The sequence below is a fragment of the Vipera ursinii genome, assembly GCF_947247035.1.
Source record: "Vipera ursinii genome assembly, chromosome: 8".
Classification (NCBI taxonomy): Eukaryota; Metazoa; Chordata; class Lepidosauria; order Squamata; family Viperidae; genus Vipera; species Vipera ursinii.
In genome coordinates, this window is record NC_139519.1 from 15,825,023 (window position 1) to 15,848,363 (window position 23,341).

The 23,341-nt window shown below is 42.0% G+C and overlaps 1 protein-coding gene across 1 annotated transcript in view; it reads left to right on the plus strand.

The window, feature by feature from the left end:
* Positions 1-1,374: 1,374 nt before the first annotated feature.
* GCK (glucokinase) overlaps positions 1,375-23,341 on the plus strand; it is a gene marked incomplete at its 5' end in the record, with an annotated part of 31,252 nt that continues 9,285 nt past the window's right edge. The window contains 6 exons of the mRNA XM_083368370.1: positions 1,375-1,419; positions 17,926-18,088; positions 19,721-19,875; positions 20,641-20,760; positions 21,751-21,846; positions 23,022-23,121. Coding sequence (XP_083224496.1) covers positions 1,375-1,419; positions 17,926-18,088; positions 19,721-19,875; positions 20,641-20,760; positions 21,751-21,846; positions 23,022-23,121 — 679 coding nt within the window. The remainder of the gene's footprint in view (positions 1,420-17,925; positions 18,089-19,720; positions 19,876-20,640; positions 20,761-21,750; positions 21,847-23,021; positions 23,122-23,341) is intronic.

Sequence of the window (23,341 nt, forward strand, 5' to 3'; positions counted from 1 at the left end):
TGTTTTTTTTAATGCCTCCTAATTGTACTAATCTGTTACGGGTAGTAGTATTGCCTGCTCAGGTTATAATTCCCATGGTACATACTGAGAGTACAAATGAGGGCAAGTACAGATAATTCTCGACTTACGACCACAATTGAGCCCAAAATTTGGTTGGTGAGACATAAGTGTATTTTGCCTCATTTTATGACCTTTCTTGCCCCAGATGTTAAGTGAATCCCTGCAGTTGTTAAGTTAGTAACCTGGTTGTTAAGTGAATCTGGCTTTCCTATTGCCTTTGCATGTCAGAAGGTCACAAAAGGGGAGTCAGTTGCCAAGCATCCGAATTTTGATCATGTGACCATGAGGATGTGCAGCGGTCTAAGTGTGAAAAATGCTCATAGGTCACTTTTCCAATGCCATTGTAACTTCAGACAGTCACTAAATGAACTGTTGTAAGTTGAGGACTTTCAAGAGAATTTGAAGAGAAAGAAGGAAATTCTAGGAAATGTTCATTTGAGGTTGCTAATTCCAGGTTGGCTATGGAAACGCCTTTCTCCTTTTTTTCATAAATATATGCCCACTGACCTTCTGCCTCTCAGAGAAGGATGCTGATGACCTTACATCACTACAGGTTGCTAAGCTTGGCAATTAATTGGCAGAGGCAGATGCTGCAGCAGGTAAAAAAAATATATGGTTGCTAGGCCCATTTGAATTAAGCCCTATTTCCATGGTAGCTCTTCCACACGACAGCTTTAATGGTTGAAAAGCAGTGGGACTGCAAAATGGTTTCGCCCGTCACTATGGCAATGCAGGCCTCATCTTGTTATCCCCCACCCATCCCCGGAAACAGGCCTTGCGGGCCGCGGAAATGGGACAGCATCTCCAAGCACTAAAGTAAATAAACGTAATGAGTCCAGAAGAGCAACTGAATCAAGAGGAGGTCCTAGGCTGGGTTACTCAGGAGGCAAGGAGTATTTTTCTCATTGCAAAAAAAGCTCACGGCTTTGCCTTCACCAAAAGGTTGATGGACAAAAGGGATCTTCATACAGGGGAGGCACCTGCTCAACACTACAGAAAGTGACTCGCTAGAACAAAAAGAAGTCAGAGAAACCCCCAGGCAAGGAGAAACTCAGAGACCAGAAAGCTCGTCGCTTCAAACGTCGGCTTCCAAAGGAGAAGGAGTAACATTTTGCCTGACATAAAGCCACTAGAAAAAGCAGAAGATCTTCCAAGAGGCAGAACAAGGAGAACTGTCTTCTCTGCTAAGGTCGTTCAAAGGTGTGGCGGGGAAAGAGACAGACGGAGAAGAAAAGCGTTTGGCTTTGTTCATCTTTGGACCTTGGGGAGATTGACTGGACAACCGCCTCCTCGTTGGTGCAGAGAGCTGCCCCCATGCTGGATCACAGAAATAGGATGGATAGCCCCAAGAAGGAAAGGGTAACGTCTTGCCTTTGATTTCTCCTTCTAGGGACTCCAGGATGGAGCTGAGTTTTGCAATTTTAAGGCCACTCACCAAAGATTAACGTATGGGGGGAGAACAGAACAGAACAGAACAGAACAGAACAGAACAGAACAGAACAGAACAGAACAGAACAGAACAGAATAGAATAGAATAGAATAGAATAGAATAGAATAGAATAGAATAGAATAGAATAGAACTGGAAGGGACCCTGGAGGTCTTCTAGTCCAGCCCCCTGCTCATGCAGGAGAACCTATACCAGGGGTAGGCAATCTTTTATGACTCGTGGACTTCAACTCCCAGAATTCCTGAGCCAGTCCACGAGTCATAAAAGAGTCAAGATTGCCTACCCATGAATACCATCTCAGACAGGTGAACATCTAGTTTCTTCTTAAAAGTCTCAATGGTGGAGCATCCACGATTTCTGGGAGTAAGTTGTTCCACTGTCAGGAAGTTTCTCCTTAGTTCCAGGATGCTTCTCTTTTTGATCAGTTTCCAACCATTGTTTCTCATCCTTCCCTCTGCTGCTCTGGTGAACAACCTGACCCCATCTCTGTGACAGTCCCTCAGATACTGGAATACTGCTATCATGTCTTGGGTGGCTACAGGGCAAAGCTGTGACCAAAGGCATGTAGGTTTATGTACCCCAGTGCAGCGGTCTAGGGCTTGACCCCACCAAGAGGCAAGAGAAAGTTTTGACTCGTTACAGGTAATCCTCGACTTACAGTTGAGACCAGAATTTCCATCATTAAGTAGGATGATTGTTAAGTGAATTGCACCTGATTTTATGACCTTTTTGTCACAACTGGTAAGTGAATCCCTGTGGTCATTAAATGAATCGTGCTGGTTGAGTGAATCCGGATTCTTCCGTGGACGTTGCCTGTCAGAAGCAGGCTGGGAAGGCCACAAATGGCGATCACACGACCGTGGGACGCTGCAACTGTTGGAAATACATGACAGTTATCAAGCACCCAAATTTTAATCATGTGATTGTAGGGGATGCTGCGACAGTCATAAGTGTGAGGATAGGTCATAGGTCACTTTTTTCAATGCTGTTGTAACTTCTAGCTGTTGTTAATTGAATGGTTGTAAGTTGAGGACTATTCCTCCCTTCAAGGCATCTTCTGATGTTTCCCCCATTTTCTTTCTACTTGATTGATCCGATATTGTGTGCAAACCCTCATTGTAGACAGGGAAAAAGGCAAGTTGGTGGAGTAGGATAAAAATTCCATCCACTTCATTTGAATGAATCAGGAAGCTTTATTCTCGAAATTCAGCTGGGTAACTTTATGGGTGGCCAATTGTACAGCAGCAAATAAGAGATATGTTTTCAAAGTAAAACGCAGGCTATCACCTGTCTTCCCAAGTTGACCTTTATTGAACTGCTGACAGTTCTGACATGGAAATGGGCATCCCAGAGACCCAAAGATTTTGCTAGCCTTGGGAACCCCCATTTCTGGATTTAAGAAGTTAGATTCCCTTTCAAGGCATCTTCTGCTGTTTTGCCCACTTTTAATATTGAGCTCCCAAAAAAGGACTGCTTCCATTTTGACACATCCTTCTAGTTGTCTGTTTATGAGCGAGGCTGAAATATAGCGAGATTTCTATTATCAGTCAAGCCCAGGGGTAGGCAACCTTGGCTCTTTTATGACTCGTGGACTTCAACTCCCAGAATTCCTGAGCCAGCCAAGCTGGCTCATGAATTCTGGGAGTTGAAGTCCACGAGTCATAAAAGAGCCAAGGTTTGCCTACCCCTGGACAAGCCTAAAGGTGAATTCATACAGTCTGCTTGAGCAACATCCAATTATCCTTGTTCTCAAAAGATCCAGGGAAACCATCTAGGAAAATTGCTGAAAAGTTGAATTGGAAAGTAACTAAAGCCTGTTTGTTCTTAGACTCTGGTAACCACACATAGAAGTAGCATCATAGGAAGATGTGCTTATAAGTTATAAGGAAGGGAATGGCTTGTTCTAGGAATAAGATTTCAGGAAACTAGAATTAAAAGCACACCAAGATTGATAACTTGCAGATATTTTGCCCTTTTATCAAAGTAATTTTAATGCTGGGGTTTTGATATTAGCTACATTTCGGATTGATTATAGGCAGATTCCTTGAATCTGTGTGAAGTGGGTAAGCTAATTAAGCAGTCACAAATCATAGCAGGTATTTGCATTGGTGTGTTTTGTATTCTATTGGTCTCCTACACCTATTTTAAGTAAGATCCATTGTGTCAGATGATACTTAGTCCAAATGTCCACAGGATTTTGAAGGGATTTTGCTAGTGTGCAGTACACTTCCTTGTTCCAGTAATTACTCATGATGCGGTTGCAGTAACACAGGAAGGATGGTGTAGCTTTTCACGTAAGTCAGCAGAATATATAATGTTAACTCAGAGCGTTTTGCTCTTGAATTAGGTCACTGTGATATGGACAGATGGTTTTTTTTAAAAAACTTTTGCTTTTTATCTGGAGGATAAAGCATATAAAGAGCAGTTGCTAGAATTGGATATGTCTAGTTTAATGTAAAGAAGGATTATGGGTGACATGACAGCAGTTTTCCAACATCTAAGGGGCTGCCCCAAGGAAAAGGGGAGTCAACTTATTCTCCAAAGCAGACTCTCCATGATTCACCTGACAGCAATTTTATAGCAGGTTTTGCCAAAACATCTTCTCAGTCAGCAAAATCCAACATAGCTGAAGGACATCGCATTAGGAAAAGTTATTTTAGAGGAGGTGACTAATGAGACTTGGCCATTCTTCTTGCAAAGGATGGAAACCTTCTGCATGGAGACATCTGCTTAATTCCACATTATAAGCCTTTTCAAATTCAGAAGTTTTGGTACATGTTCTGCAACGTTCACACATCATCTGGATTTTCTGCATTTTCATGGAGTAACATTGGTGACAAAACAGACATAGATATGATATCCATCCTCTGGAGAGAAGTCACTTGTTGGGTTGGGATGCAAATTTATGAAAATATGAACCATTATCAAACTTCATAAAGTATTAAGGCTATCATCTAAAGGACATATATTTGGGGGGTGGAACACAATGGGACTTATTTTTGAGTAGATGTATGTAGGCCTGCATTATAAGGTTTTATGAACTGGACGACCATTTTATAAACTTTAACAAATCCTAATCCTTTAAAAATAAGATTCTGTGTTTTTATCCATCAATAGTAAATCCCACAGATTAGGCATGGAGTACACTGGCATAATTATAGAGTGCTAAATTTTAATTTACATGTAATGTGCAAGTGGATTATTATTGACAAGGAAGAAGGAATTAAGTTGTGGAGTGATGATGGTAGGTTTGTTCCATATTACACACATCAGCAGAGGGTGCTGCTCTACTATCCCACACCTCCAATTTCCCTTTTATAAGGGACCAACAGCCTAATCAAGGAACTACCAAGAAGAAAACAACACTCACCATTACTGAGAGGCAAGTCCCACACCATTTTAGCACTGATGATGTTACCTAGTTGGGTAATGAAATGTCTGCAAGCAAACAGCCAAACTCAAGAGAGCACTAAGGACCCACACTTCAACCCTAAGCTACAAATATTCTTTTCTATTAATTTCCCTTTTCTACAATATTTCTGCACTAAACAGGTTTTCCTTGGAGTAAGAGACATTCCTAGAATTTACCTTCTAAATAAATACTAGGGATCTATTTCTCTTTGGCCACTTCCAGTAAAAGCATCTGTCCTATTCTGCATATGTTCTGAGTTGTCTGAAGATCAGATGGTGTTGTACCAGGAGCAATTACTAGTCCTTCTAATGCAGAGGTCTTCAAACTTGGCCCTTTTATGACTTGTGGACTTCAACTCCAAGAATTCCTCAGCCGGGCACACTGGCTGAGGTATTCTGGGAGTTGACATCCACAAGTCATAAAAGAGCCAAGTTTGAAGGCCCCTGTTCTAAGGTATCCCAGTTGCTTCCTTGAATGGATGAATGCAGTTTCAGCAAAGTCAGCTGACAAAGATAGTGAAACTTCAAACCAGGTTAGAATGGTGAATCCAGCCACTTTGCTGTGGGAGCACACAGGACATCCACAAAGTGGGAGATTGGACATTTCCTAGGATGAGGGAAAGGAAGGAACAGGGAATGAGGGATGAGGGAAAGAAATAACAGTGGGTCCAATGTCCTCAGGAAGGAGGGCATCCAGTGGAGATACAGGCTTTCTTCAAAAAGGTCAACTTTATTAAGTTTCAAAGAGAGATACCATACAAAATAACAGAAAGGGACAAATTGGGAGAGAGAGGGATCGTAAACGGAAAAATATGAGATAAGAAAATATACTATCTTCCAACTTTCTTCATATGTACAGTAAAGTGACCTCTTACTCTAAATTAAAACAAAACACAAAAGTATAAGACGGGTAGACAACCTCGGCTCTTTTATGGCTCATGGACTTCAACTCCCAGAATTCCTGAGTCAGTATAGCTATACAAATTAGTATACAAATTAGACTATCAAAATAACATCAGAATTATGTAGTAACAAAATAACCTCCAAATTGAAACATAAACATACAAAATATATATATTATACATGTCTAATGATCACAATAAAATATACTATGTTTCCACAATCGTAACAAATCTGGACCTATCAGACCAGTGGTGCTATCAAAGTCTGGGAGATGCCAAAAGTGGCATCTTATTCCTACTTTTAGCCTAGGCAGGATTTCTCCTCATTAGAAAACACATTTTTATCCAAGCTAATGGTCATGATTTTCTGAGCAGCTCTATATCAGTGTAATGGCCTGAGCAGTACGCAGAACTGGGTTTAAACTATCATATAAATTTCCCACAATGACTTGGACTTAGGTTAAATTGGGGCATTGTGGGAAATTAAAAGTCCCGCTAGATCCGAAACTCAGATGAGATTGAATGTTCCTTTTACTGGCTGCTGCTACGTGTTGTTACCAAACAGGCTTTTCAAATCTATGAATAAAGCCAGAGGAAAATCACTAGCATAGCATGGAAACTACGTGTGTGTGTGTGTGTGTGTGTGTGTGTGAGAGAGAGAGAGAGAGAGAGAGAGAGAGGGAGGGAGGGAGGGAGGGAGACAAAGACAGAAAGAGGATTGTACTCTTTATTACCTTCCCTTTCCCCACAGTCCCCAATTTTATAAACCACAAAGTCTTCTGCGATTTCTCACGCCATTTCCTCTTATCAATATTGTCTGAGCAAATACTGCTTACCAACAGCAAGATTTCCAGTCAGGAAAATTAGATTCCGTGTTTTGCATTCTGAGTCTTCCTGCCTCGGCTCTTACCATCTGGATATTTCTGAGCAAACAAAGCAAACTGAGATACAACTTTAAAGCATATGACAATGGCTTGTGTACCGCAGGCGAATGCCAGGCTCACTGAACAAAATATACCGTTCGTGCCACTGTGGCAATGCAAGATTTGTACTTCACAGAGTTCTCACATATGCATCTCTAACCTTCAATGCTGTTAGTCTAACGTTTTCTGGGTAATGACATCAGCTGTTGCATTATATTGCTAAACTAGCAGTTAAGTGGACTAGGCCAGGTCTTCGGTCATTACGTGATCTTCTAAATATTAACTCCTTGGCAGGAATAACCATTCAACAGAGGAAGAGAAATCTGCCAAAAAAACACAACAACCCTCTTTGGATCCTGTACAAGAAAAAGGAAATTCTCAGTTTGTCCATAGTTTGTTCCGTTGCAAAGTACAGTGGATTGCTTTCTTCCACAACTCTTCCCAAATTTGTTTTAATACGAACTTGGGTCAGGTTTGTGCATGGAGAGAGAAAATAAACTAGAAAATACTTTTTGTATAAATCAGCAACTGGAAAGTAAGATTTTTTTTTTTACTGAAAAGGATTATAAGGAAGGAAGGAAGATTTCCGGCTGATATGGGAACTTGTCCCAAGAGATGACAGCCATAGCATATGGAAGATTGTGATTAGAACAGGAGTCTTCAAACTTGGCCCTTTTGTGTCTTGTGGACTTCAACTCCCGGAATTCCTCAGCCAGCCTGGCTGAGGAATTCTGGGAGTTGAAGTCCACAAGTCACAAAAGGGCCAAGTTTGAAGACCCCTGGATTAGAATGTAAGAGGAAGGAAGGATTGTAGAAATGAAATGGAATTAAAATAGACATGTTAAGTGACATGAAGGGAAAGGGGAAATCTATAAAGGTCAGAATGAATGTGGTTTAATTGTTTGGAGCAGCTGATGCAGAAAATTGAAGTGACAAGTTCAGCTGGAAATGAAAGGGTTAAAATTGATGTCATAATGTTTCAACTGGTTATCACCGAGATGACTGGAAATCATAGGAAACTGATAGTTGCACAGTGTGGTTTAGTGAATGGTGATGAGAAAAGAACCAGATACGAGTTTTAGGAAAACTTCTGCAGGGTTCTGAATGAATGAAATTCAGATGAAAACGTTATTCTATTACATCACATAAATGGAGAAACAGGAAAGAGACAAGGGAATGGCACTTCTGCCATCTGTAAACTCAAGAATGAATGAGAATGGCAATTGTTTGATGACAATCTGCTCAGAAGAAAGTCTATTCGTTTTGAATAATAATTTAAGCATGTGTAAGTCTCCTGAATTTGTCATAGCAACGGTTCTGCAGAAAAAGTCTGACTGGGTGTTCTTTCCCTTTTATTCTCTGTTTGCAAGTGTTCGTTTCCAATAACTTTATTCTTGCTTAAAATCTAAGCAAATGCAATCACCTCTGTACTCACCTCACAATGCTGAGTGCAAGTAATCTTTATGTTTACACTTGTTAATATAACCAGGGTCCCTGTGCACTAGGAAAAGGACATTGCTATTTCCGGGCTTAATATTAAGACTAGTCTAATTATCTGGGGCCTTAGAAAAGCTAGTCTAATTATCTGGGGCCTTAGAAAAGCTGAGCAACAACAAAGCTAGTGGAGGTGACAGTATTCCAGCTGAGCTATTCAAAATCTTAAAAGACAGTGCAGTAAAAGTGCTACACTCAATTTGCCAGCAAATTTGGAAAACTCAGCAGTGGCCACAGGATTGGAAAAGATCAGTTTACATTCCAATTCCAAAGAAAGGCAGTGCCAAAGAATGTTCAAACTATCGCACCATTGCACTCATTTCTCATGCTAGTAAAGTCATGCTTAAAATCCTACAAGCTAGACTTCAGCAGTATGTGGATCGAGAACTACCAGAAGTACAGGCAGGATTTCGAAGAGGCAGAGGAACTAGAGATCAAATTGCCAACATACGCTGGATCATGGAGAAAGCTAGGGAGTTCCAGAAAAACATCTACTTCTGCTTCATTGACTATGCTAAAGCCTTTGATTGTGTGGATCATAACAAACTGTGGCAAGTTCTTAAAGAGATGGGAGTACCAGACCATCTTATTTGTCTCTTGAGAAACCTATATGCGGGTCAAGAAGCAACAGTGAGAACTGGACACGGAACCACTGATTGGTTCAAAATTGGGAAAGGAGTCCGGCAAGGCTGTATACTGTCGCCCTGCCTATTTAACTTATATGCAGAGCACATCATGAGAAAGGCAGGGCTAGATGAATCAATAGTTGGAATTAAGATTGCTGGAAGAAATATCAACAACCTAAGATACGCAGATGATACCACTCTAATGGCAGAAAGTGAAGAAGAACTAAAGAGCCTCTTGTTGCGGGTGAAAAAGGAGAGTGCAAAAGTTGGGTTGAAACTTAACATTAAGAAAACCAAGATCATGGCATCTGGCCCTCTCAATTCCTGGCGAATAGATGGGGAAGAAATGGAGGTAGTGACAGATTTTGTTTTCCTGGGCTCCAAGATCACTGCAGATGGGGACTGTAGCCAAGAAATTAAAAGACGCTTGCTCCTGGGAAGGAAAGCCATGGCAAATCTAGACAGCACACTAAAAAGCAGAGACATCACCCTGTCGACAAAAGTGCGTATAGTCAAGGCTATGGTCTTCCCAGTTGCAATGTATGGCAGTGAAAGTTGGACCATAAGAAAGGCTGAGCGCCAAAGAATTGAGGCCTTTGAACTCTGGTGCTGGAGAAGACTCCTGCGAGTCCCTTGGACTGCAAGGCGATCAAACCGGTCAGTCCTAGAGGAGATCAATCCTGACTGCTCTTTAGAAGGCCAGATCTTGAAGCTAAAACTCAAATACTTTGGCCACCTAATGAGAAAGAAGGACTCACTGGAGAAGAGCCTAATGCTGGGAAAGATCGAGGGCAATAGAAGAAGGGGACGACAGAGAATGAGGTGGCTGGATGGAGTCACTGAAGCAGTAGGCGTGAGCTTAAATGGACTCCAGAAGATGGTGGAAGACAGGAAGGCCTGGAGGAACGTTGTCCATAGGGTCGCGATGAGTCGGACACGACTTCGCAGCTAACAACAAAAATTATCTGGAAGGCATACACACACCAAACTTTAAATTTAGATCAGTAAAATATAGTATTCAAATACGTCTAGTATGGTATGCCCACAAGTCCACTTTTTGTGGCTTAATGCAGGGGCATTCAACTTTAAGAACAGTGGACTTCAATTCCCAGAATTCCCCAACCAGCATGGGGAAGTTGCCAAGTTTGGATACCCCTGGCTTAATGTAGGAGTCTGGTTCCATTAACAACTAAGGGCAAGGCATGAGACCTGTTTGCTTGAGGTACCCCCTGCCTCCCCATAACATTGGCCTGGCAGTTTTGATCCTGTAGGGCTGGCACCCTCAGGTTCCCTCATGTAAACAATGTCACCTCTCAATGACACTGACCCTCGAAATACACATTCTCACTGGCAAGGTTCTTCCTGACAACCCTTCCCTTCCCTTCTCTTCCCTGTTAGCCTCTACTCTGAAGTTGCTTAGAAGAGCCATGAGTATCTGGTCCTTCACCCAGGTTTTTAGTGAGGGAGAGTGAAAGCCCTCCTTTATCATGCTTGCCATCTTTTTCTTCATTTTAAAAAATGTTTTATTATAATCTCTTTGGTTATGATGAGCCACCCTGCCTCTGTTCCTCAAGAAGAAGCAAATGAGAGAGAGAGGCTCGGTGGATGAATGAGCCCATATCCTTCCTATTACTTTGCATGTACTCTGTTTGTGTGACCTCTATCTCTTGACCTAAGTTCCTGACACCAATAGGGGATCCCCGTTTCCTTTCCAATAGCTAGTTATTGATTAAATAAATAGGTAGATAAATTAATAAATAGGATGGTAAGGCTGGATGAGCCTGGGGTCCAATTCAGAGTGAGGTCCTTGTTCCTTTTTTGGTGTATCCTTGACTATTTACCAGAAGAAACCGGCCACAGAAAAAATGATGATGAAAGAGCAGCTGGTGATCTACAAATAACTGGAATGAAACTGATCCAAGTGAAAATCCATTAACAGGTAAAGTCACACAGCTGGTTGGTTTCTCTCCAACCCAGCGACGCAATCTGGAGAGGGAGAGAGAGAGAGAGAGAGAGAGAGAGAGGATTGCCCATCGCAACGTTCAGCCAGGCTCCAGGAAAAGGTTGTCTCATTAGCTTAGAAAAATATGTCCACACCACACGTGAGCACTCAGAGAATGTGTTTGTCTCAGGAAGTACTGTTATACATTGGGGGAAGTTTACAGGGGACTCACCAAAAAAAAAATACTGTGCGTTCCATATCTGCAGAAGTACAAATAAAATTAACCTGAACTTAAATGTTTGAGAATGGTTACAAGACAAATATCTTTATGAACCATGTAAAACTAGACCTTCAACAGAGATGTTCCATATTTCATGAGGTACGACTACAGGAAAAGAAACCATGCGGAATTAATCGATGCACTGACGGCTCTTCTTCTTTGCATTTACAAGACCATTTGCCCAATTACATGTATTCTTTCATCCTGGCATCCACAATGTTTCTCGTTGGCTGAAATTTGTAAAAATAGCAGGTTGCCTCGCATGTTCTGCTCTGAGTAACAAATAAATGACAGAGATGGGAGGGATCTGGAGTCTTCTAGTTCAATCCCCTGCTCAGGGAGGAAATCCTATACCAGGGATAGGCAACCTTGGATCTTTTAGGACTCGTGAACTTCAGCTCCCAGAATTCGTGAGCCAGCCATGCTGGCTCATAAAAGAGCCAAGATTGCCAAGATCCATTTCAGACAAATCTATTCTTAAAAACTTCCAGTGTTGGAGCACCCACAACTTCTGGAGACAGGTTGTTCCACTGATTAATTGTTCTGTCAGGAAATTTCTCCTTGGTTCTAGGTTGGTTCCCTCCTTGATTAGTTTCCATCTATAAAAACGAATGTGTGCATGAAGGTCTAGATGTGAAAACAAATCGGTAGTTATGATAATTTCAGGGAGAAGACAAACAGGCTCTAAAAAGAAATGATAGCGTTGTGCAAGTCTTTGCAATTCTCTTCACGTGAGACTGTATCAGCAAATCTCTCAGTGCTTAATTCCATAGCTACTGATTCAGTATTGTCTTGTCTTGTCTTGTCCTCCCCTTAAAGAAGGACGTTTTTGCCATCAGAGGTTGCGGATAAAGGAAAACATTGCACAGCTTCAAACTCAAACAATCAACTGTGAGTTACTTGTTTTCCAGCATCTCTTGGGGAGGATTGCACTAGCAAGAGGCCAAGACAGCAAGCAGAGAAAGGAAAAAGCATATCAGCAAGGCACTTTTTCCCCCTGCCTGCTTAATCCTCCCTGCTACTGCTTTTCTTCATGACTCCTGCCTCATCCGTGCTGCTGGAAAAGGAATCACAGCACTGCCAAATGAATGCTATCGAAGGAATATTTCAGACAACTATCTTTAGCAGGGGTCCTCAAGCTTGGCCACTTTAAGACTTGTGGACTTCAACTCCCAGAATTCCCCAGGACCCCTGATCTTGAGGGACTGAATTTCATCAGTGCAAGAGTAGAAAGTGCTAATAACAACAGAGTGCCTGACCAATGAAGAATACAGGTAGTCCTCCAGTTACGACCACAGTTGAGCCCGAAATTTCTGTTGTAAAGTGAAACATTTGTTAAGTGAACTTTGCCCCAATTTCAGACTGTTCTTGTTACAGTTGTTAAGTGAATCACCAAAGTTGTTAAGTTAGTTAACACGGTTGTGACTTACAACCATTTTTCACACTGATGACTGTTGCGGCGTGAGGTCACGTGAACAAAATTCGGAGGCTTGGCCATTGGTTCATATTTATGACGGCTGCAGGGTCCCGGGGTCATGTGATCTCCTTTTGTGACCTTCTGACAAGCCAAGTCAACGGGCAAGCCAGATTCACTTAACAACCTGCAGTGATTCACTTAATAACTCTGGCAAGAAAGGTTGTAAAATGGGGCCAAAGTCACTTAACAAATGTTTCACTTAGCAACCGGAAATGTTGACCTCAATTGTGGTTGTAACTCGAGGACTGCCTATAGTCTTTTCCATGATGGTCTGTCCCTAATGTGGTCTTTCAGGTCTTCCAACACTGGAAGACTTGCCGTCTACCGTATGTACAAGCAAGCAATACATTCTGCATTTCTAAACCCTACCTAGAATAACATTCAGATTTCACTGACATAGGAAATTCACTTAAATTTCAATGGATTCACTTTTTCTTCTTTCAAACAGTTTTTCCAAGTCTAAATCCCACTCTTGCTTAATTCCAGTGACTTCAGATGACATTGGTAGCTCAATCTTCTAAGGAGCTAAATTGTGGCTGGGTTAGAAATCAAAATGCAGGGTACGGTTTGAGGGGAGATTATAACATATAAGTTAAGGTGACTTTCAAGGTTGGAAGTCTCCTTCAGTCTCCTGTTTTCTCTCTTGTCTATTTGAACAGTGCGTGTAATTTAGAAGGACTCTTTTTTCATCAGGTAAATATTTTAGTGCAGCATCCAGGTTTCTAGTCAACCATTAACTCCACGTTTTTCTAGTTTCTCATCCAAACAATAAGCGTCTGGCTTGAACTCTTCAGACAATAATTCATAGTCCTTTTTTGGGGCGGGGTGGGGGGGTTAGAAAGTGATCTTTACATAGACAACTAGCAGACCAGGACAGGAATAGTCTGACATTTTTTTTATTTTCTAATTATGGATCTGTTTTATAATCAGCATTCCGACTATTACTGAAGTTCAAACCATGAGTTTAGTTGTTCTTGTAGCCCAAACAGCACTACTCATGTTCCCCAAATGTTATGCTCTAGTTGGCACTTAGACAGGAGATCCCATGCAACAATGGGAGGCTGAAAAAAAATACCTTGGCAGAAGGCATTGGATATTTCCTAAAGATATGAATTTTCTGGGCCTTTGGCTATGGAAAAAGGCCTAGGCAACCTCGGCTCTTTTATGACTCGTGGACTTCAACTCCCAGAATTCCTGAGTCAGCATAGCTGACTCAGGAATTCTGGGAGTTGAAGTCCACGAGTCATAAAAGAGCCGAGGTTGCCTACCCCTGGCCTAGGATATGTTCCCATGCAAATTGAGCCACACTGGAAAATATTTCTCAAGAGTCCTGCCCAGGCTGTTGGAGAGGGAGAGAGGGAACCACTGAAGTGTGCCAGTATCCTTTCCCTACTGATTCATTCTACCTCTTCTCCGTTGACATTGAGACAACAGACCAAAACTGTGGTTTTCCAGCCAGTTTTCGGAACCTTGAGTTTGAGGTAACATTTCATAATGATCTGACTCAGCCTAGGTTGTTCCTAGATAATGTATCTCTTCTCCTACTACTTTTCCTCAGTTGCTAAAGAAGTGCATAAAATTGGGAGAACATCAAGGTCTATCTATCTCAATCTTAATTCTTACAAAGGCCCCATAATGCTAGATAGAGGTCTCAATCTCCATGTAACAACAACAAAAATCCTTATAATTTTATGCAATATTTTTGATTCAGTCATGGGTTGATATGTATGAGGATTTTAAATCTGTTGTCTGGATTTTTTTAAAAAGATATGCATTTTCTAGGATATGCATATCACTTCTCAGTCATTGAGCTAATGCGGGGTCTTCAAACTTGGCCCTTTAATGACTTGTGAACTTCAGCTCCCAAAATTCCTCAGCCAGGTACGCTGGCTGAGGAATTCTGGGAGCTGAAGTCCGCAAGTCATAAAAGGGCCAAGTTTGAAGACCCCTGGGCTAATGTGTACTATCTCCATACTTCCAATAAATAAACAGATGTATAAATAAAGGAAACTAAACTTACTTATGCTGCAGACATTATGAAAAATGAATAGAAACTGATGCTCAAAGGACAAGGAGCCATAAACATACCAATCCCTCGACTGTTTGAATGGGTTTCCACCTTGTGCTGAGTCATGGCTTGTTTCAACATTGTTGGCGGGGTTCACCCAGAATGCTGAGGTATAAAAGCACAATCCACGCTGCCCAGAGCCACCTAGAAGCTGAAGTCATTCAAAATCCCTGAGAGGCTGAAGGATGAGTTGTCAGGAATGCTATTTGCATCATTCTTGCTAGTGTTGCAATAGCGGGTCTCCTTTTTTTTGTGCTGCGGTAGTAGCTGGTGCTCTTTTGCCTCTGCCTGGTGGACCTTTAATCTTTGGGGGGGGGGTCTAGAAACGTTAACACCCCCCCTCAGATCTTGGTGACACTCAACCTTGAGCTTAAGCAAACAAAAGAAACAGGCGGCTGGGTTGCCTTGTCAGTTTCAAAGACCAAGTGGCTGAACGTGTTACGGGAAGAGAGCAGGTTCCAGCCTCTCCTTTGCAGCACAGAAGCCTCTTTCTTGCTGGGAGAATTTTGAAGGCTACCACCATCGGTGATGAAGAAGAAAGTGTCTGAGACCTTGAGACTGGTAAGGAGGATGCTCTTCTCCCCAAAGCTTTTCTCTTAGGCTTTAAGAAATTACTCCAAGGAAATGGCCTCATGTTGCTTATCATTTCAGAGTGTTGTAACCATGGGATGATGGTGGTGGAATTTCAGTGAATATAGAGTGCATTTCTCCTTTTGAAGTCTGCTTCTCTTGCTTCCAGATCTGGATCTCTCTGCTAATTTGGGGCCCAATTTCTCTGGAGTTCAATTGCAACCGCAAAGCACAGGATGTTCCTAAGCCTGGTGATATGTAAAGAGGATTTCAGTGCTCTGGTGTACAAATTGTAGAGATAGGAGGAGGCTGGGCAGTGAGTCACTGGGTTTACCTATCATCCTAAGTTGTTTTAATCACGGTTTATTGAAGAAGAGGTAATGATCAAGTTAAAAAGCAGCACTAAGCCATCTGCTGTGGCTTATTAGCCAAGCTGGGTTTATTAGAGTGGGATTATGCTTCCCAGTAAGCCTAAACCAAACTAACCACAGTACAGCAATGTGGGAATTAAGTCATTTTGTTAATCAGCCATCCAATTCACAACTGATGGCAAAAGGAAACATCTCTTTCACTCACTGCTTCATAAATGCATGGAATCTTCTACTCCAAGATGGGATTTATTGCTTTTGTTTTAGAATGCCACAAGGTACCCCTGTGACTTACGGCTGTGATCTGTGCGAACTCACTCTGAACTGGGATTAACCAAGTAATAACTGGATGGAGAGGTTCTCAAGCTTTCTTGGTTCATAGGACACTTACTGTCTGTCTCTTTTTTTTCCCTGGAGCTCTTACCCCCAAAACTGTAAACTATCTTGAGCTGGCAGTTCACCATCTTATGAAAACCTTTGAGTTTGCTACAATGCCCTGTGGGTATCTTGGCACACAGTTTGGGGAGCCACGGACATGGTGCAAAGTAGAAACCCACCAAAAATGTCTGTGTAGAATGCTATTCTTTTTTAGAAGCTATGAATGAAAAAGCCACCTGTTTCTCAAGAGGTGGAACAAGCAGTAATGAATGAACTCTTGCTGCTTGGTTCTAAGATTTCTAGTGATGTCTAACTGATCCTGGTTGGAAACAGGATTCTAGGGAGTGTGAAATGCTAGCCTGATCCAGCAAGTCTTGCCCTGTGTGCCTACAATGGTCCTGTCAGGACCCACCCCAATTCACGTCTTAGGAAAACAAAAACTCTTGGAGTCAGTTCTAGTCCAAAAGGAATTTTTACTAGGACATGTTTGGTTGTGGAAATACAAGACAGGACCTGGTATTGTTTAACAGATTGAAACTTTATAAAGAGTTCCCGGTTCAACCCCACTTCCCTCAACCCCATTTGGTCAGCCCCCCATCATTTACTTCATGTCATCCCTTTCGTGGGAAAAAAGGGAACTTCGGATCTTTACGGTTATTGCCTTCTTCCTTTACAGATTCAAATGGAGACACAGGCCAGATGCCTTCTTCCCTAACCCTCCCCTTTGTTCCCCCAGTTCAAAAGGTTTCCCTTGGTCTTTGAAATAACCTAAGGCAGGCTGAATCCACATGTGCTCCTCCTTCCTCGGGAGATGGCAGAATACAGGGGGGGATAATGTTTTAAACATACATTTATGAATGTGATATAAATGGATTCTGACAGGTATGAAGGACTTGGGCAAACGTTCTTTGTTTCTGAGGCAAAATCTCTCCAGTTCTATAGAAAAAATATATATTCCTATGGACCAGCAAACTATTATAAACTATTATATTTAACCAATATATACTATTTGTTGAATCAGTGCAATATTAGTGTACTATTACTTGAATCAACATCCCTAGCAGGCATGGATTTAGAAACATGTGCTATCATTGCTACATCACAGAGGTCAAGAAAAGTCACAGTTTAATGATGAAATAGTATTTCAACCTGACTCCACTCTTCTTTGGTTGACCAAAAGTAGAATCCTGAAAGACTAGTGTAAATATTTACAGTTTGTACTATTTTTAGGCTAGGCTTTGAAGGCTTTAAAGAGCAAACTGATCAATAAAATGGCCCCTTGTCTTAACTAGTAACTAAGAATAGAAGTGTGGGAGGAAAGTGCAGGCTATTTTGACTGTGTGATCATTATTTAATTAGCCATCATTCCATAAATAAACTTACATAATCCAATTTAAGTGGACTAGAAAGTGGGACAATGATAAAAAAATCTGTGCATCTGAATTAGAATTCTAGAATTTGGGGTTTATTTGGTCCTTACTTTCTTAATTTTTTTTCACTTATGTTGACCAAAGTCTTCGTACATTTTCCAGGTTTTGGAAGCAGCTGTAAATTGGAATCAGCGGACAAAAAGGAGAGAGATATTTTTTTTAATACTCCAAAAATCTGAAATGCAAAAAAACACCACTCAATTTTTCTCTCTTGTTACATTATTTGTTGGTTTAGATATTTTGTTGCCTGTCATTTATTAATTGCATTGATACCGGGTCCTTCAGATAATCTAAAGCAGATAGCATTTAGCCTTTTTAAAAATTTCACAACAAGGGAAGCCAGCCAGAATTGTAGAAGTAGACATGGATTGTCTAATAAACTCTGTAGCCATGGGAGAATTGGAAGTTAATTTCCCTTAAAAGCAGACAGTTGAGAAAGTGATTTGCCAGATGCAGATGCAAAAGAGAGAAGGAGGAGGAGGAGGATATTTACTTTCAAAGTACAGTGTGCATCTTCTTGAACCTTTGTTGCCTTTCTTCCCTCATAGGTGGAGCAGATCTTATCTGAATTCCAGCTACAAGAAGAGGATTTGAAGGTGGTGATGCGTCGGATGCAGAAGGAAATGGACCGGGGCTTAAAACTAGAGACACACAAGGAGGCCTCAGTGAAGATGCTCCCCACATATGTACGGTCCACACCAGAAGGATCAGGTAATTGTTACCTTATTAGAAATGGATGATGGGGGGAGTGCAGACTTAAAGACTTTTTTTTTTATCTCCATCACACTGTCCAAAGACTATCCTGGAACTGTAGTCAGTCCTGGGATAGAAATAGAAGCATGCTAATATTAGCTATCACTTAATTTAATTTAATTTAATTTAATAATTTAATTTGTATACCGCCCTTCTCCCGAAGGACTCAGGGCGGTGAACAGGGCAATACATAATAAAAAACAGGATACAAAAATTAAAAAGTGATTAAACAACTATGCCCGTAGTAATTGATACATATTAAAAATTAAAACTAATTATAAAAAACCCAACCCCATCCCGTCAGACCAGGCCATCTTGTTCAAAAAAGGTTTTGAGATCGCGCCGGAAGGAGCGAAGGTCGGGGGCCATCCGGAGCTCGACTGGTAAGCGGTTCCATAGGTCTGGCGCGCCCACAGAGAACGCTCTCCCCCTGGGGGCCACCAATCGACATTCCCTGATCGGAGGCACCCTGAGGAGGTCCTCTCTGTGGGAGCGCACTGGACGGAGGGAAGTTGATGCCGGCCGCAGGTGTTGCCGTAGGTAATCCGGACCCATGCCATGAAGGGCTTTGTAAGTCATCACTAACATTATTGAAATGCCCATGTCAAGACTGAGTTGCACTTTCACTTATATTCTGCTTTGCTCGGAGCTTGACAAAGAAAAGGGAGGGGGGGAATGGAATGCAAGGGTGGGGGCAGCTGCAGCTGAGCATCACCTGTTCCCATGAGAGAGTGCCCAACCCAAGGACACATAGAGCAGGTGGGCTAGATGGCTCGCTAGTTCCTCATAACAAAACAAACAGAAGGGATTGGTGGACATAATGGTTTGTGGGTAGCCGACAGGGGAAGGGGGGAATTAACTAGGTTAGCTTTTGTGTGGGAAACCCAGAACTGGTTTCACTTCATGCCAGTATGGGTTATTCAGTCAAGTTTAGACTCGTGATAAAATAATGTCCCAGGAGTTTCTTTTTCTGGATCCAACTGGAGAGTTGACAGCAGTGGTGGGATTCAAATAGTTCAGGGGTGTCAAACTCAATTTCATTGAGGGCCACATCAGCATTGCAGTTACCCTTGAGGGGCCGGGTGGGTATGGCCATGGTGGGCGTGGCCTACTGGGTGGGCGTGGCTAGAGTGCATATGGCCTACTGGGTGGGCGTGGCCAGCTCTACATCGTTGGCATCAAGGGTGCCTATGGGGGCCTGGGCAGGAGTGGGACAGATCTGGGGGTCTCTGGCAGAAGGAGGGTCTCTGGGCCAGGGCCAAGGCAGAGGGGGCCGTTCCCTCACTGTTTCCAGGATGGCTTCGCGGGCCACATGAAACCACTTGGCGGGCCAGATCCGGGCCCCGGGCCTTATGTTTGACATGTCTGAAATAGGTGAACAACCGGTTCCCTGTGTGGATGCCATTTCCAGAGGTCCATTCTGGGCCTGGGAAACAAAAAATTAGTTACCGGTTCTGCCGAAGTGGTGCGAACCGGCTGAATCCCACCACTGATTGACAGCCCTCTAAAGGAGCCATGGGGTTCTTCTGCAGGCCATTGATTCAGGTTACTTTCCAAAGACAGACATGTTGTCACCTTCTGGGATTACAGAAGTTGGAGATTTTCTATCTCTGGATCTCGGCGGGACCAATTTCCGAGTGATGCTGGTCAAAGTGGGAGATGTTGAGGAAGGGCAATGGAAGGTGAAGACAAAACATCAGATGTACTCCATTCCAGAGGATGCCATGACAGGAACCGCTGAAATGGTGAGTTGATCATCAGGCCAAAGGAGCTAAATGAGAGGTGGGCTGGATTTGCACAACACGAACTATTAAATTTATACGCCGCCCCTCTCCCAATATGGCACCTCTGCATAGCACCTCAAAAGAGACATAATCTACGGAACGTTATAGATTGGTCAGATGCCAAAAAAGCTTCAAGTCCCTACAACTACTAGGAAATCAGTGCAGTGTAGTGATTAAAGTGGATGAACTAATACTGGGAAGATCCAAATTCATGGTTGCCTTCGGTCATGGAAACTCACTGGGTTTCCTTGAGTTAGTTCCTCTTGATCACTTTAATCTACCTCATGGTTTGGCTGCAGTGCAAATTAAAATCAAAAGGTGCTTATTGAAGCCATCTTTAAGTCAACAGCTAAGCTAAAGTTGTGTAAAAGAGGGTGTTTCAGCAGCTATTACATGTTGTGATAGCAGCACAACTATACAAGCCCTGCTCAATTGTTGGAAGGATGTGGGCGTCTTGCTCTCACCTAGGATATTGTGTCTTGCTCGTTGTTGAATGACTTATGTCAGGGATCTTCAAACTTGGCCCCTTTATGACTTGTGGACTTCAATTCCCAGAATTCCTCAGCCAGCGTGCCTTGCTGAGGAATTCTGGGGGTTGAAGTCCACAAGTCATAAAAGGGCCAAGTTTGAAGACCCCTGATTTAGGTTCTTGAATAAGCATTTTGCAAGAAGTGAAAGGCAATAGAATTTTTAAAAGGCAATAGAATTTCTGTGTCTCTCCCTTAGCTCTTTGATTATATTTCGGAATGCATCTCTGACTTCCTGGACAAACATCAGATGAAGCACAAAAAGCTGCCTCTGGGATTTACATTTTCCTTCCCTGTTCGACATGAAGACATTGACAAGGTGAGATCTGAAACCAGGGATTCGGAACGCTCTCTGCTTTTGACTGCATGACTTTCTCCTTGGAGCCTGTGAATCATTCATAACCATATATCCCAAAACTATTGGAGTGTGTGGTGTTCCTTCTGCCACAAATGATGGTAGAAGAACTCAACAGAGAGTAGTGGGGGGTCTTCAAACTTGGCCACTTTAAGACTTGTGGACTTACAACTCCCAGAATTCCTCAGCCAGCCCTCATCCTCTTCACAACCTGTTTTCCTTGTTCCCTTCTGGGAGGAGGGGGCTTCGTGGTATCCGTAGCAGAACATCCAGATTCAGCCATGGTTTCATTCCATACAGCATTTACCTTGTGATCTCTCAGGCTTCCTCCTTCCGTTATATATTCAAGATGGACAGTATTTAATATTTTATTGTTATGTATATGTAGGGGTGTGGGTCTATACATATGTTGTATATAGTATGTTTTTGGTGTGTGTCATGTTTAGGTGTGTGTCACTTTGAGAGCGGGCAACTAAATTTCATTTTTGATGGGTGCCGTTGTGCCCACAGTAAAAAATGACAATAAAGATTATCTTATCATAATAGATTGGTTATTAGACTAGCTGTTAAGGAGAAGGTCATAAGTCATTGTATGTCATAATTTAAGTTTTTTTTCTTTTTTCTTTTTCTATTCTTGCACATCTTTCTTTTTTATCTTTTTCTATCGGTTTACCTGAGGTAAAATCCTCAGTAAATATAAATCTTAAAAATCTCCTACAACAAGGTGAAGCATTTGTGAGAATGTCATCGTTCTCACGTGAGATCTAGTCCAAGATGATCAAAATCAGGCAATCTGCAATGATTCTCCATTGCTGGTATATCTCCTGATTTACAAAGTGGCTTTTTTTCTTTGCTTGAGACAAATTTTTCCATGGTATATTGTTTATTTTGGACACAGAGGTGTCCTTGATTTTGCAAAATTTCATCTGATTCTCTCCATCTCCCGATCTGTAGGGCATTTTGCTGAACTGGACGAAAGGCTTCAAAGCATCTGGAGCTGAAGGGAACAACATTGTGGGGCTTTTGAGAGATGCTATCAAGAGAAGAGGGGTGAGAGAAATATCATTTGATAATGTGTGGTGCATTATCCCACCTTATCCCTGCTAATTCTAACCCTGAGTTATTCTCAGGGTCAGGAAAAGCAGCCTTCTAACAAAGTGGACAGCTTACTGTCTACTCACTCTCTAAAGAACTGGGAGACTAAGATGTTTCGATAAGGAACTGCGGAAAAATGTGGGAGAAGGAAGCCATAGAAATGATTAAATCTGTCCCGTATTCCCTAAGCTTAGACTACCTTTTTCATGTAAGATGAAGAACTAAACGGACACAACTTTGTGTTTTTCCCAAAGGTGCTTTTTCAAGAGGCAACTGGATTTTCTGGATTTTCTTTGAAGATGTTTCACTTCTCATTCAAGAAGCCTCTTGAAAAAGCACCCTGGGGAGAAATAGACAACTTTGTGCTTTTCTTTTAGCAGTAGAATGTTTTGGGTTGTTCCTTCTCCAGATGGCAGGATAAAGATTTTTAAATTGGAAATGTCAAGGGTTAAACTTCCTGCATTAAATGTGAAGGAACAGCAAGATCTCAAAAACATGGCCATGTCTGCAGAGACCTCTGAAATGAATCAATTATCCATCATTCCAAATGAGGGACCCTGGGAGCAAGGAAAACAATTTAGATAGAAGTAATCTTTTCTTGGAGACTGGAGGGAGGGCCCACTTCTTGATTATGTTACCTTCTGATTAGCCTCAGTTCTCCATAGATACAGAACAATCAAGAAGCATGACATCTCCTAGAGTAAGAGAAAGATAATCCATCTCCAAGGAATTTAACACGGGGTTGGGGGGGAGGAATGGGAAGGGAAATGGGAAGGTTAGGAAATCTGTTTCCCTCTTCCATTATTCCAGCTTTGCAAGAATGCTTATAGAATGGCCACCTTCACACCCAATGACCACATAACAAAAGGAACATAGCATTTATTTTGAGGTGTGGTGAGACAAATCCTGTTTTGATTTTGTGCAGAATGTTAGGAAAAGCCTAGAGAAGTTTACCTCAATCTCTAGCCAACTTCAGAGACAACAACCTCCAACTATGTCTCTGCCTTCCAACATCCTTGGTGTTATCTAATGGTGTCAGTCTGAATAGGTGGTTGTTCCATATGTAGGTTATTTCTTCATATGTCCTTCTAGAAACGCAACAGTGTTTGTTTTTTTTCAACCCACTGCAGGATTTTGAGATGGATGTAGTTGCAATGGTCAATGACACAGTTGCAACGATGATCTCCTGCTATTATGAGGATCACAGATGTGAAGTTGGCATGATTGTGGGTAAGCGGACCTGCCGTGTTCATATATTTCCCCTGGGCACAACCATTATAATCTGAACAACTCCTTCTTGCTGATTTATACTGAACCCAGTTTTATATAGGGAGGCTGCCTTAAACCTTCCTAGCTTGATATTATCCTGGTGACCTCCCCTGCTCTTAGTCAGCATGCCCATACTGATTGGAGATGATGGGAATTAAAGTTAAACATGTTTGGAAGACAG